The sequence below is a fragment of the Melanotaenia boesemani genome, chromosome 2 (assembly GCF_017639745.1).
Source record: "Melanotaenia boesemani isolate fMelBoe1 chromosome 2, fMelBoe1.pri, whole genome shotgun sequence".
In the NCBI taxonomy this organism is placed as follows: Eukaryota; Metazoa; Chordata; class Actinopteri; order Atheriniformes; family Melanotaeniidae; genus Melanotaenia; species Melanotaenia boesemani.
In genome coordinates, this window is record NC_055683.1 from 18,225,392 (window position 1) to 18,238,212 (window position 12,821).

A 12,821-nucleotide genomic window follows, 5' to 3' on the forward strand; every position below is an offset into this window, starting at 1 on the left:
TGTGGCTTTTTTCTTTCCTTATTTCCTCATCATTTGAATCATTTACAGTAATATATTTAATGTGTTAAATGTAGGTATCAGATACCTGGATGTTTCCCACCCTGAAGCAGCCACATTAATACCTCTGTCAAGTCTACAGAGAGCACATGAAGTCAAGACTGCTGCTTCCAACCTCAATTCATTGACTTAGAATAAAATAATCACATGAAATTTTGACTTTCCAGAAATATTAACTTATAATGGAAAACAAATCATTTTATGGTGTTTATGTGAAGCTAATCCTTCCTTTTCCAATGACTCTAATCCTTAAGATCTGATAAATTTGGCTCTTTTTAATCTGTGACATGTGCAGAACATCATTTTCTGGAATAAATGTAGCCCAAGTAATGCTGCTCTTATCAATACATTTAACATAATGCTGCTATTAAATATTTATTGTATATCTAATTAATTTCTAATTTACATTCTCATGGGACCTAAAGAATGACTGAAGGCGTTCATGGTAGTGTTTACACACTCAGGACATGTGTTGAAGGTTAGGGAAATATCATGGTCTTGGCTGGAAATTTGAAAAGGCATCACTGACTAGAAGCACAATACACCCATGTTTATTTATTTATCATGCATGTTACCAACAGAGCAATCTGCTCTTAACCTTAACAGAAATTTCCTTGTATTTCTATAAGGTACATGCCCCGTCCCCCAAAACAAAGAGTACCACTTCAATCAACAGAGAAAACTAATGTAATTATGACAACACACGTGTAATTTGCAACATGTTATTATCTTGCTTTTGTCCATCCTTTCATTTCGCCTTCTGTCTCTTTAAACCCTTTTCCCTTTTTGCCTCCATCAGTGTTTCCCATATGTCTTTCCTCTATTCATTTTTTCCACCTTATCTCTCCAACATTTACAGTAAGTCCCATCCTCTCTTTTTCCTTTCTCCGCTCCTCCTGCACCGTGATTCTTCTCTGGCTCCTTCCTTCACCATTCTGTCCCTTACCAAAGGTGTAACCCTGTGCTTCTCCTACTGAAGTCATTTGTATGTTAATGAATCTTCTTGTGAGATAACGCAGGAAGTAAGGGCCTCGGACACACACTCCCACACACACTCTTACACACAGAGACACAAATAAACAGCCACACAGAAGAGCAAGTGAGAGGAATAATAGGACCTGTCACTACACTCTCTGTTGATCTGTTGCTGCATTTATTAATGTGTAATCCTTTACTTTATCCTCTAATTTTTTATTATTTTATTTCCTGTTTCCCTTATAATCAGTGCAAAAATCATCAGTTTCACCAAGTACACACTTCCTGGTTGTCACCTCATCACTCGCCCCATCTTTAAGTCAGTTTCAGTCATAAATCAGCCAATTTAACTTCAGTTTAAAAAAATGTATTTGGGTGGTCATCTGTACATTAAAGGATGGGCATTTAAGTTTCTTGGTAAAATGCAAATTGGTGCATGCATAAGAATGACGTCAGACAAAAAGCCAACCAATGAATAAAAATATCCAAATAACAATGAGAGAGCGGTGATGGATGCATTAGTGGTTCCTGCAGTAATGTCATCCTTCCTTTGCTCCCCATGCTTCCATTTGTTACCATTTAAAGAGCCAATACCTTTAGAGCAGATCTGTTCAACTACTGGGTTTCCACAGAGGCAAACAACCATAGTCACGTGAACACATACATAAACAGACGTACAGTTGCTCTGGCAGCTGTGCATCCAAATCTCACGCGCGCACGCTCTAGCGCGTAAGCGCGGTATGAAATGAAGATTGCCTTGTGTGGAGGCTTTTACTGGAGAGGAATCATTAAAAACGGTCTGTGGCTCTTTAAGTGGCGTCTCTGCTTCTCTCCCGGGTGCGATTCTCCATGCATCACTTGCTAGTCGTCCTCTCATCTAACCACAGTAATCAGTGCGGTGCAGGAGCTGCTGGCGCCGCGCAGGCGGAGGCGAGATGAGAACCGACGACCAGAAGGTTGACTGTCGCTGTTTTGAATGAAGAACCAAGGACAGCGCCCCATTCAGCACCAGGGACAGCTCCCGTAGCTGATTCAGAAAGGGTTGGAAACCACAAAAGTGCATTTAGAGCAACTTGGAGCACAAATAATCAAATCAGCTATGAGCAAAACTTTTGTGTGGACAGTGGTTGAATATCTGATAACAACCCAGTTACATTTGTGAGACACTCTCCATTGACTGGACAGTGATACCGCATCTCTCCTAAGATAGGCATCTTCACTGGAGTTCCAAATGCTCTCTGATCCCGGGCCCTTGGTATTTATACAGGCGGTGTTGCGGCGGTGGGCGGGCCCTGCAGCACTGATTAGCTCCTGAAGGGCGCTGTCACCCAGGAGCCCAATCCGAGCTGAGTGTTGAGGCCGCAGGCGGAGTTTGGGAAGACGCGCGGTTAATTTTAGTTTGTGTTGGTTGGACAGAGAGGAGGAGAAGGAGTGGTGGAGGAGGAGAAGGGGAGGCAACGGCTGTCATATTTTCCCCTTTTTTTTATTGGCACCAAGGGGCACGTTTCTCGGGAGCAAACCCAGGCGGGTGTAACTGTCATATTAGCTCCACAATCAAGGGTGTTGTCGTCCGTTTTTTGTTCCGCTTGCTGTTCAACATCATTTTTTAAAAAAAGAGAATATTTTGGAAAGAACATTTTTTGTTACTATTTTTGGTACTTCTTCAAAGCCCATTCAACCCAAACACTGCAGAAAACCCTACATGATCAGTTTCGGAGCAGTTTCTTTCCCCTGTACTTTGATAATCGCAGGAGAGAAAAAACATGTCGGTGAGTCAACAACCGGAGTGGAAACCACACGACGGATCTCGGCCATCGTCGACCCCATAGCTAAGGCATGGGCTTTATTCATGGTTCATTCATTCAGTGACTCGGAAAGGAAAACGGCTGACGTTTATTCCTCCACAGGCAGCCTCGTATTAGAAGGAGGAATTGTCAGAAGAGGAGACCTTTCAACGGGCAAGAAATCCTGAGGTGAGTTAGGGGCAAGCCACTTGAACTGTAGTGCTTTTGTTAAAGCACAATCATTCATGCTGCGCGGAGATATCAGTACGGAAAACAAACGAACCCTCTTTCATTTGCTTGTTGCTTTAAAGATGGAGTCTTGGCTGTTAACGGTACACAACTAAATAAGCAGCGGTAGAAGTACGAAGGGAAGGAGAGAAAGCAAAAGAAGAAGAAAGGACGAAGAGCTCTCCGGTAACTCTGCTCGCCTTATTAACCGGGACACATGAAAAGCTGGAGGGGAGCGGAGGCAGAATGTGGCACCCTCCGCTCTGATCGAGTGTGGGCAGCGTCGAGTAGTTGGGGGACAACCGGTGGTCGCTAATCCTCTGGCGTGTGTGTGTGCACGCGCGTGTATATGAAGATGGTGGTGGTGAAAACCGGTTTTTGATGCGTGAGAAAGTGACGTGCCAGCCTCCCACCTTCCCGCCCTTTGCTTCAAGCGTCCTGTCAACTCAGCGAACAAGGCAGCCAAAAACAATTTTTTTTTCCTCCTGCCGATGCTCCCAATAACAACCACCTCTGACTAGAAATTCCAGTTTTTTTTCTTCATTTCTGTGGAGTGCTTTTCCGCTCAACTATTCACTCTGAGTCTCCAAGTCTCGCGGGATATTAAGGAAATAAAAGGGTGAATCTACAAAGAGGGGAGAAAAAAAAGAAGATTAAGGCACACAGGAGCCGCCTATATGAAGATGCTGATGTGTGACCGCGGCGTCCAGATGCTCGTGACGACGGTGGGCGCGTTTGCCGCCTTCAGCCTCATGACCATCGCCGTCGGTACCGACTACTGGCTATACTCGCGCGGGGTCTGTCGCGTGAAGAGCAGCGGCGACAATGACACGAGCCGCAAGAACGAAGAGGTGATGACGCACTCCGGCCTCTGGCGAACCTGCTGTCTGGAAGGTACGTGATCAGTCTGACTGACTGGCCGCCTGTCTCACTGTCAGAGCTGTCTCCAGTGTCTGCCTTGGGTGAGTGTGTGCGCGTGCATGGATGGGTCTTTCTCCACACACACACACTGTCTCCCCTGCTGTCTGCCACTATCTCATATCAGAGGAATATTACTTGGCCTAGAGTGTTTTTTTTTCTTCTTCTGTTGTTGCCTGTATGAGTGTGACAGCACCCTATAATTCAGATTTTCCTGACTCCACCCTCTCATCCCTGAACTGAACACAGTTGAATAGATGTGGGGGATCGAACAGTCCACAAAAAAGCATGCAGCAGTGTTATTAGGATCCTGCAGAGAGTCCAGATAGCACAAATAAGGGCAGGGCAGCATTCAGTTGCAATCGGAAATGGGGATGCAAGTTCTAAAAACCACCTGTTTATTATGCAAACAAACAGCTGCAGTCCACTGTTATCACAAACAATGTCTACTGAGAATAAACAGATGTGTATATGTGGCTTTGTTAAAACTCTGAGCTCCTGAGGCCCGGACATGGCCTCCATAATTTTCCCTGCACAAAAACAACTTCATCTTCCACAAGCAACAAATCTCCAAAGGGAAGTAATATTAAGACACTGGAGTTCTGAAACACCCAGAAACTTTGCCAGCAGTCATAACAACTAATCTATTCAACCAGCTGCTAAATAATAGATGTTCATTAAAACGGGGAACTTAGGTTATTCTGTAGCCTACTGACTACCTGGACATCATGTACAGCAGCAACACACAGGTATGTTTCACTGATGATGTTTTTAGTTACTTGAAGAGATCAGCTGTAGGGATTATACTGAGTACAAGAACTCAGCAAATAACTCATGTGAGTTGATGTTAACACGGAGATGAGGTCATTCCTGGCTGATAATACTGCCAGTTACACTATTTATGTAACACTGATGTAGTTTCATCTATATGAATGTCATCATTACTGGTCCATGCCATTATTTTGCATTTTTTGTTTTTTAAAGTAGTACTATGTAACTTTCCGGCCTTAAACATATATGTTTCTGACTCTTTTTTATGGCACAATGACATTTATTATGTACATTCCTGAAGCCATCGTTGCCCTATAGCGTCTCAAGGTTGAGAAACTGCCCTTCACAACTTTGTGTTCCGTCACAGCTGGGTTTCTCGTTATGCCGAGTTTCACTTTACACTCCACGTTACATGCCAGCAACTGGATATCAACACACTGGTTGTTTTAAATACGAACTGTGGCCGATTCGTCAAAGAAATGCATTTAAAATGCTTTAATCAGGTTGGTTCTTGCCAGAGTAAAACAGTCATTTTACAGTTTTAGAAAACACACATCACAGATGACATTTCTCAGCTAAAAGAGTCAAGTATCCCACCATGGGTGTTTATCCCACATCCTCATCATTTTGTCCCCCCAAACCCAAGTTTTCCTCATATGACGAATTGTCTCCATTTTCAGCTTTAAAGTTCACTCTAACCAAATTCTACAGCCACATTTCTGTCTCTTTCACTGAGGTATGGTGCTAAATGCTAGCATCTGCACACTAACATCTCCCCCAGGATTGCTAATATCATCAGGGCTTAAGCTCTGCAAGGCACAAAAACTAATATTTCATGAAAAACCATCCAATAAAACTGATATCAGTCCTCTCATGTAGATTTCTTTAAGGATATTACTTATTTTTATCACATTCTTTAGTCTGATGCAAATTTTTGTCATGTGAAAAGTTATGTAAAATATAGGGATAATAAAAAATTCTCATTTGATTCAAAGATACATGTTCCCCACAGCAGTGTGAGAATTTGTTTTGTTTTTCTGTATGTGTGTGGTGTGCCAGACATACCCATCTCATTCTGGGGGGCATAAAAGGCTATTACAGGACCAGATGGTCTAGGTATGAGATTTTATATGGAAAGCATGCCCTAATTTACATTCACACATGCACACTTACAAATACGCACACTGGTAATTGAACAAATTAATACAAAGTTAACACAAAGACATCCATGCACTTGCACACACTGACAAGTGGCAGATGCAAAGATACACAGATGCACATATACTCACTCATGCACACCTTATACGACCACAGACCTAAAGTGAGTATGTTCTGTCACAGCTTTTGTTTTTCTGCCCTTCCTTTCAACAATTTAATCCTTCCAAGGTTCTTGCTTGTCATGGTTTTATTATTTATAAATTGAGAAGATGTGGATTTCTGGATTTGTAGCTTGTATTCGTCCCCCACTGCTTGAGAGTTTCTTAAAGAGAAAGACAGAAAGAAAGAGGGGAGTAAAGAAGCATCATAAATGCAGGGTCCTTAGAATAAATGCACAATGCAGTCATTCGTTCATGCTGTGCAGCACACATATGCATTTTACAAAGAAATAGTTTGTTCAACAATGTGAGGACAAAGGGGAAAAAAGCTTTTTCATTCATGTTATTTCTTCAGAGAAAAGTTTTTTCAACCATCAAATGAGCTGAAAATAAGCTCTAATTGGACTAGCACCTATGCGTATGTAGTTTTATCTTGAAATCTTTTGCGCAGACAGAAAAATGGGCATAATTTGAGGTTCTGTTTTGCTTTTGTAAACAGATCCAAGTAGGACGAAAATGAAATAATCTCAATAAACGATCTGGGTCGACCAGTTTAATGCTTATATACCATCAGAAGCTAGCTGAGCTAAAGAAAAAGAAGCTCTGACCAGCACAGTTTCTCATGTTAGGGATGGTGGAAGCATTCAACACACTAATGCAACAATCACATCTAAACTTAGCACATCAAGTAAGGACATTGGTGCTTGGTGTATTATTTCTTTGTTGCAAAAATGCTTCATGGCCATGAATTTTATAGTATTGGAAAGCTGATTTATTTCTATTTTAAATGTAGCCACAACTGTAAAGACAATGGGACGAGCAGCAGAGTTGAGAATGTAGGTTGCACCCATGAAAAACTTGCCAAATCTTTGCTGCCAATGCTAAACAGCTTATTTTGATATTGACTTTGATATTGATTTGAGCTTCTGATACCCCAGGTGCTGACAATCAGGTGTCTGATTAGTAACACCTGTGAGAATGAACTTTACTACACTGGTTAGTTGGATCGTAGGATTAAAGTGTGGAGAACATACAGAGAACGCTATGCACTGATGTACAGCTTAACAGCTTTTGGTGGAGGAAGTGTGATGGTGTGGGGTGGCATCACTGTAAAAACAAGGCTTGTCATCACTGGAGGCAATCTCAGTGCAGAGGTACATAAGATGAGAATCTGTAACCAGTGGCAAGCCTATATCTTCATTGTCTGGGACATCCGGAGTGGAGAGGATGGAATGGCCTGCCTGCAGTCTAGACCTCAACCTCACTGAACACTTGTGGGATCAGCTTGGATGTGCTGTTCATACCAGAGTGACCAACACAACCACCCTGGTTGATCTTCAGCAACCCCTGGGATACCATCCCACAGCAGTGTGTGACCAAACTGGTGACCAGCATGAAAGCTCCTGTTTGTTAAACGAATGAATTGAAAAAAATACCATTATGTCTTGTTTCTTCAGACTTCATTCATTCAATCCAGTAAGCAACACCAAACAAGATTCAATAGCAGAATCAACTGGTTTTCATTGGCAATGATGATTTGGTGATTTGTATATGGGCACAACCCACATACTCAACTGTGCTGCTCATCCCACACACGCATTTTCCTTTTAAAAACAATGAAAATATAAACAGGCTTTCCAACAGTATAAATTTTATTGCCCAGAAGCAGTCAACAAAGAAATTATCCACCAAACAGAAATTTCCTTAGATTTTGTGTTTCATATGTTTGTTTTTACTTGATACACATGCAGCATTCAGATAACAGAGGAGCTTATTATTGTCAGGCATTTGCAGTTAGCCCTTGTTTGAAAAAGGGTCTGTTTGCATTGTATGTATTACTGTCTATGAATGCATGCCGAGTGAATGTTTGTCTCTGCAAGTGTACTGTGGTGATGTGATAAATGAGCACAGGGAAGCCAGGAAATAACTGGAAAAATAAGGGGTGGAGAGTCAACGCATGAATGAAGACAAACCAGAATGTTCATGAATGAAGCAGGGAGGAAACAGGTTGAGATGCGGTGGGTGAAAAAGTGATGGATGAGCTCGGTGTGCCCTCTGTTCCAAGTGAATCTCCAAGGTGTGTTTGACCACATTTGCAATCTAAATGATCACCTGGTAGAGAGAAAGAAATCACAGAAATGGGTCAAATAAATGATCACTCCGGTGTCTTCAACGAGATGAGTAGAATGACAGAAGATGGAGGCTGAGGAATGAAGGACAGAGTGGAAAAGAGGGTCACTGCATAGTAAGATATACATTAATTAAAGATGTGAAGTGTTCCATCATGTCTGGAATAAAGACAGCCCCCTGAAAGACGGAGGAAAGAGAGGAGGTATGAGGAATTTTTTGTGAGCGAAAAATACAAAGCTTCTTAAGTTTCATGTTGTGCACCAGGGATAGTCCTGCAAACATTTATCTTTGTCTGCAGGAGGTATGAAGAGGGGCAGGAAAACAGAGGATGCAGCCAAACAGAGTAAAGTCAGAGTAAAGCAACATGTGGGGTGAGCTCAACCGCACTTAAATGGAAAATGACATGTGGGGTGAAATGGTTTAAGGAATCTCTAAAGAATTAAGAAAAACTGTAATGGATGGAAAATGATGTAAAATAATCAGTTTATGGCAGTGGTTCTCAAACTTTTTTCAACATTTTACCCCCTGTAGAGGAACTTTTCAGCCAGGTAACCCCTAAGCCAGGGTGGCAATTTGCATTTTAGTTTAAGAGCAAAAACATTATGAGCAACTTAAAATTTCTGAAGAAAAGTGCAGATTTATTTAGTTAAATGTTTACATAATTTTCTTATTTTATTTATTTCCATATAGCTATTTTTTATAATATATTTATATATATATACAGTATAAATATATATACATATATATATATACATATATATATATATGTATATATATATATATGGAAAGAGAGAGAGCTAGCGAGAGAGAGAGATTTATCAAATTTTAGACATTTTTATTTAAGATTTATTTATAAAAATTGATCAAATTTGTGTATTTTTTAATAAGTTTCATTAACTTCATGTATAGTAAATATATTCTGTATGTTATTATTACACATATTTCAATTTTATATTTTTATCTATATCAGTTTGACTAAGCTTTGGGAGGGCAAATAATGTGAGACTGGCAAGAAGGGGTGATGAAAATAAAGTGAAGATGTGAGAGAGAGGCAAAAACTCAGGCATGGGAGGAGTTTGGAGAGGCTATGGAGAATGGCTTCCGGACAGCTTCGAGGAGACTCTGGTCCACCATCCGGCAGCACGTCTTCTGATAAGGAAGCAGAGTCTGGGGTGGCAGGTGCTGGCTCTCCTATATCTGGGGCTGAGGTTGCTGAGGTGGTTAAAAAGCTCTTTGGTGGAAATGCCCCGGGGGTGGATGAGGTCCGCCCCGAGTTCCTTAAGGCTCTGGATGCTGCAGGGCTGTCTTGGCTGACACGCCTCTGCAGCATCGCGTGGACATTGGGGACAGTTCCCCTGGACTGGCAGACTGGGGTGGTGGTCCCCCTCTCCAACTACAGGGGGATCACACTCCTCAGCCTCCCAGGTAAGGTCTATTCAGGGGTGCTGGAGAGGAGGGTCTGTCGGATAGTCGAATCTCGGATTAAGGAGGAGCAGTGTGGTTTTCGTCATGGTCATGGAACAGTGGGCCAGCTCTACACCCTCTTCAGGGTCTTTGAGGGGGCATGGGAGTTTGCCCAACCAATCTACATGCGCTTTGTGGACTTGGAGAAGGCATTCGACCGTGGACAGAATTTCTAGGCACAGCCGATATGTTGAGGGGATCCAGTTCGGTGGCCTCAGGATTGGATTTCTGCTCTTTGCAGATGATGTGGTTCTGTTGGCTTCGTCGGGCCATGATCTTCAGCTCTCACTGGAGCGATTCACAGCCAAGAGTGAAGCGGCTGGGATGAGAATCAGCACCTCCAAGTCTGAGACCATGGTCCTCAGCCGGAAAAGGGTGAAGTGCTCTCTCCGGGTCTACAATAGGGTCCTGCCCCAAGTGGAGGAGTTCACGTATCCCGGGGTCTTGTTCACGAGTGAGGGAAGGATGGAGCAGGAGATCAACAGGCGGATCGGTGTGGCGTCTGCAGTGATGTGGACTCTGCATCAGTCTGTCGTGGTGAAGAAGGAGCTGAGCCAAAAGGCAAAGCTTTCAATTTACCGGTCGATCTATGTTCCTACCCTCACCTATGGTCACGAGCTGTGGGTAGTGACAAGCGGCGGAAATGAGTTTTCTCCGCAGGGTGACCGGTCTCTTCCTTAGAGATAGGGTGAGAAGCTCGGTGATCTGGGAGGGGCTCAGAGTAGAGCTGCTGCTCCTCCACATGGAGAGGAGCCAGATGAGGTGGCTCGGGCATCTGGTTAGGATGCCTCCTGGACGTCTACCTGGTGAGGTGTTCCGGGCACGTCCCACCGGAAAGAGGCCTCGGGGGAAGACCTAGGACACGCTGGACGGACTACATCTCTCGAGCTGGTGAATGTGGCCGGGGAGAGGGAAATCTGGATTTCCCTGCTTAGGCAGCTGCCCCCGCGACCCGACTCCTGATAAGCTCAAGAAAATGCATGGATGGATGGATGTGAAAGAGAGATGGACAGAAAAAAGGAGGACAAAGCTAGAGCTGAACATTATAGCCTGGACTAGCATAATTTTCAATGTTAATGCACTACTAGTGTAAGATACCTACTGAACCTGAAATTACTTTCAAACTAGATGTGATGACATTAGCCCAGCTCATCTCGATAAACCAAATAGAAGCCCTGTTATTCTCATTTACAGGTTGATTATTTCATAATGTCAAATTGAACAGGTTTTGACAATAAAAAGCACACTATTTGTTTTACAGAGTGCATCACTGTAGCATCTCTTGTTATCTTCTCTTTAAAATACCACAAAATATTCTAACTGGTCAGGCAATTACTCAAATACTGGAGTGTGAGGCGCCAGCTCATTCTATAATCTAGGTGCCAAAACTACCAACCATGGTGTTACATGTTGATAGAAAAAAAGAATTGGGTCTTCTGCAGGTAAAAGTAATTACTTTTGATGTGGAATTTGAGACTTAGTGACGTTTTACACACACACACACAAAAAAAAGCCATGCAAGGGGTGTGGATGATTGCTAACTTTTGTAATGTACCTCAGTGTCAGCATAAACAATTCTTCAGTGTTAGCACATTATAAGGAATTTATAAAACACACAAAACTACAGTTCGTAAAGTAGTCATTTTCTGGCCTCAGCAGAACAATTACATTGTAACACTACATTATGTCCACTCGCCATAAAACACCAAAGACGAAGACATAGGTACCGAAGTAGCACTAACGTTATGCTGTTATAGTTATGAATGATCTCACCAAGAAATACCAAGCAACAAATGATAAAAAATGGCTTTGACAGCAGACATGTTGGATTTTATAAACGTCTTGGGAAGCACAAACTATTTAAGCTGCACCTGGTGTTGCAGTAGATTGGTTAATGCAACTATTTCAAGGAAGCAGATTAGTCATTTTCACTCTGCAGACTCAAGAAGCACTGTCAGTCTGACTAATCAGTCAAGAATTAACAGAACTCAAAGCTGAGGATCAGTGAAGTTATTTTCTCATAAAGAATTCAAGGTTTTTAAGACTCCAGTGATGCAATATAATCTGCTTCCATCAGAAATTTATTCTCACAGAAACAACTTTACCTCCGCTGAACAACCAAACAAAAGCCCAGTTAAAGTACAGCAGTGTTTAACAAACCTGGTCCTTGACACCCACTGTTCTGCATGTTTTAAATGTTTCCCTATTTCATCACACCTGGTTAAAACAAATGGGTGACAAGCTGATGAAATCATTTAAAGCAGGTGTTTTGGAGCGAGGAGACATCTTAAATAGGACAGTAAGTGCCAATGACTTGGACATTTTCATTTCATTTTCAGAATTGATATGGGTCAGACATTGATACTAAAAAGATGCAACCTTTTATATTGAGAGGCTGCAGAAAGATGCAGCTTTGAGGCCCTAAAAACGCCTTCCGGGGTGAAGATTTTCAGATTAACCACCTGTGCCATTATTGTGTGCCTGTACTCCACCATCTGTGTAGCTTGCATCACAATATTAACTCCTTTGTTTACTTAGCAATGGTAAATGCAGCCAAATTGTGCTGGCGCTAACTTTGTTGATAAGACTATTTACTTGTTAACAATTATAAAGTTAGTCACCGACTATACTCAAGAATGAAGGTGTCATAACACGTTATCACATCATTGCTATCAGTCCACATGAAAGATTCTGCCTTTACATGTTGTACCATCTTTTGGATTTACCAGACATGAAAATCTGAGCCTTCTGATTGGCCAACATGGACCCTTTTTTGTAATTGGTCCCATGCGGATCAACAGATGAGCCATAATCAAATTAAATCACAAGGTCAGTCCAAATTTACAGCTTTATAATGTACTGAAGGATGGGAGAAAAGGAAAAAAAGGCACATTATGTTTTTAAATGTGACACCTAACAGTATCTTGCAATACATGTGTAATGTTCCTGTTTTATTTTACCGCGGTAGTCTGGACAGCCGCCTAAAACAAGCATGTATGCAGCTGTTAAAGAATAAGAAGAGATGAAGTGGAGGGGGGGTGGAAGGAGCTGAGCAGATCTTTTGTGACTGTGAGAAGAGAAACAAGGTAAAGTAAAAGAGGGCTGATGAGATGGGAAGAATTGAAACAAGGAAAGAGAGATGTTTTGGAGGAAGTGATAGAGTGGGAGGACACGGTGT

The 12,821-nt window shown here is 42.1% G+C and overlaps 1 protein-coding gene across 1 annotated transcript in view; it reads left to right on the forward strand.

The window, feature by feature from the left end:
- The first annotated feature begins 2,540 nt into the window (after nt 1-2,540).
- Nucleotides 2,541-12,821, forward strand: part of cacng3b (calcium channel, voltage-dependent, gamma subunit 3b) — a 35,117-nt gene continuing 24,836 nt past the window's right edge. The window contains exon 1 of the mRNA XM_041975646.1: nt 2,541-3,938. Within this exon, the coding sequence (XP_041831580.1) occupies nt 3,722-3,938 (217 nt within the window). The 5' untranslated portion in view covers nt 2,541-3,721. The remainder of the gene's footprint in view (nt 3,939-12,821) is intronic.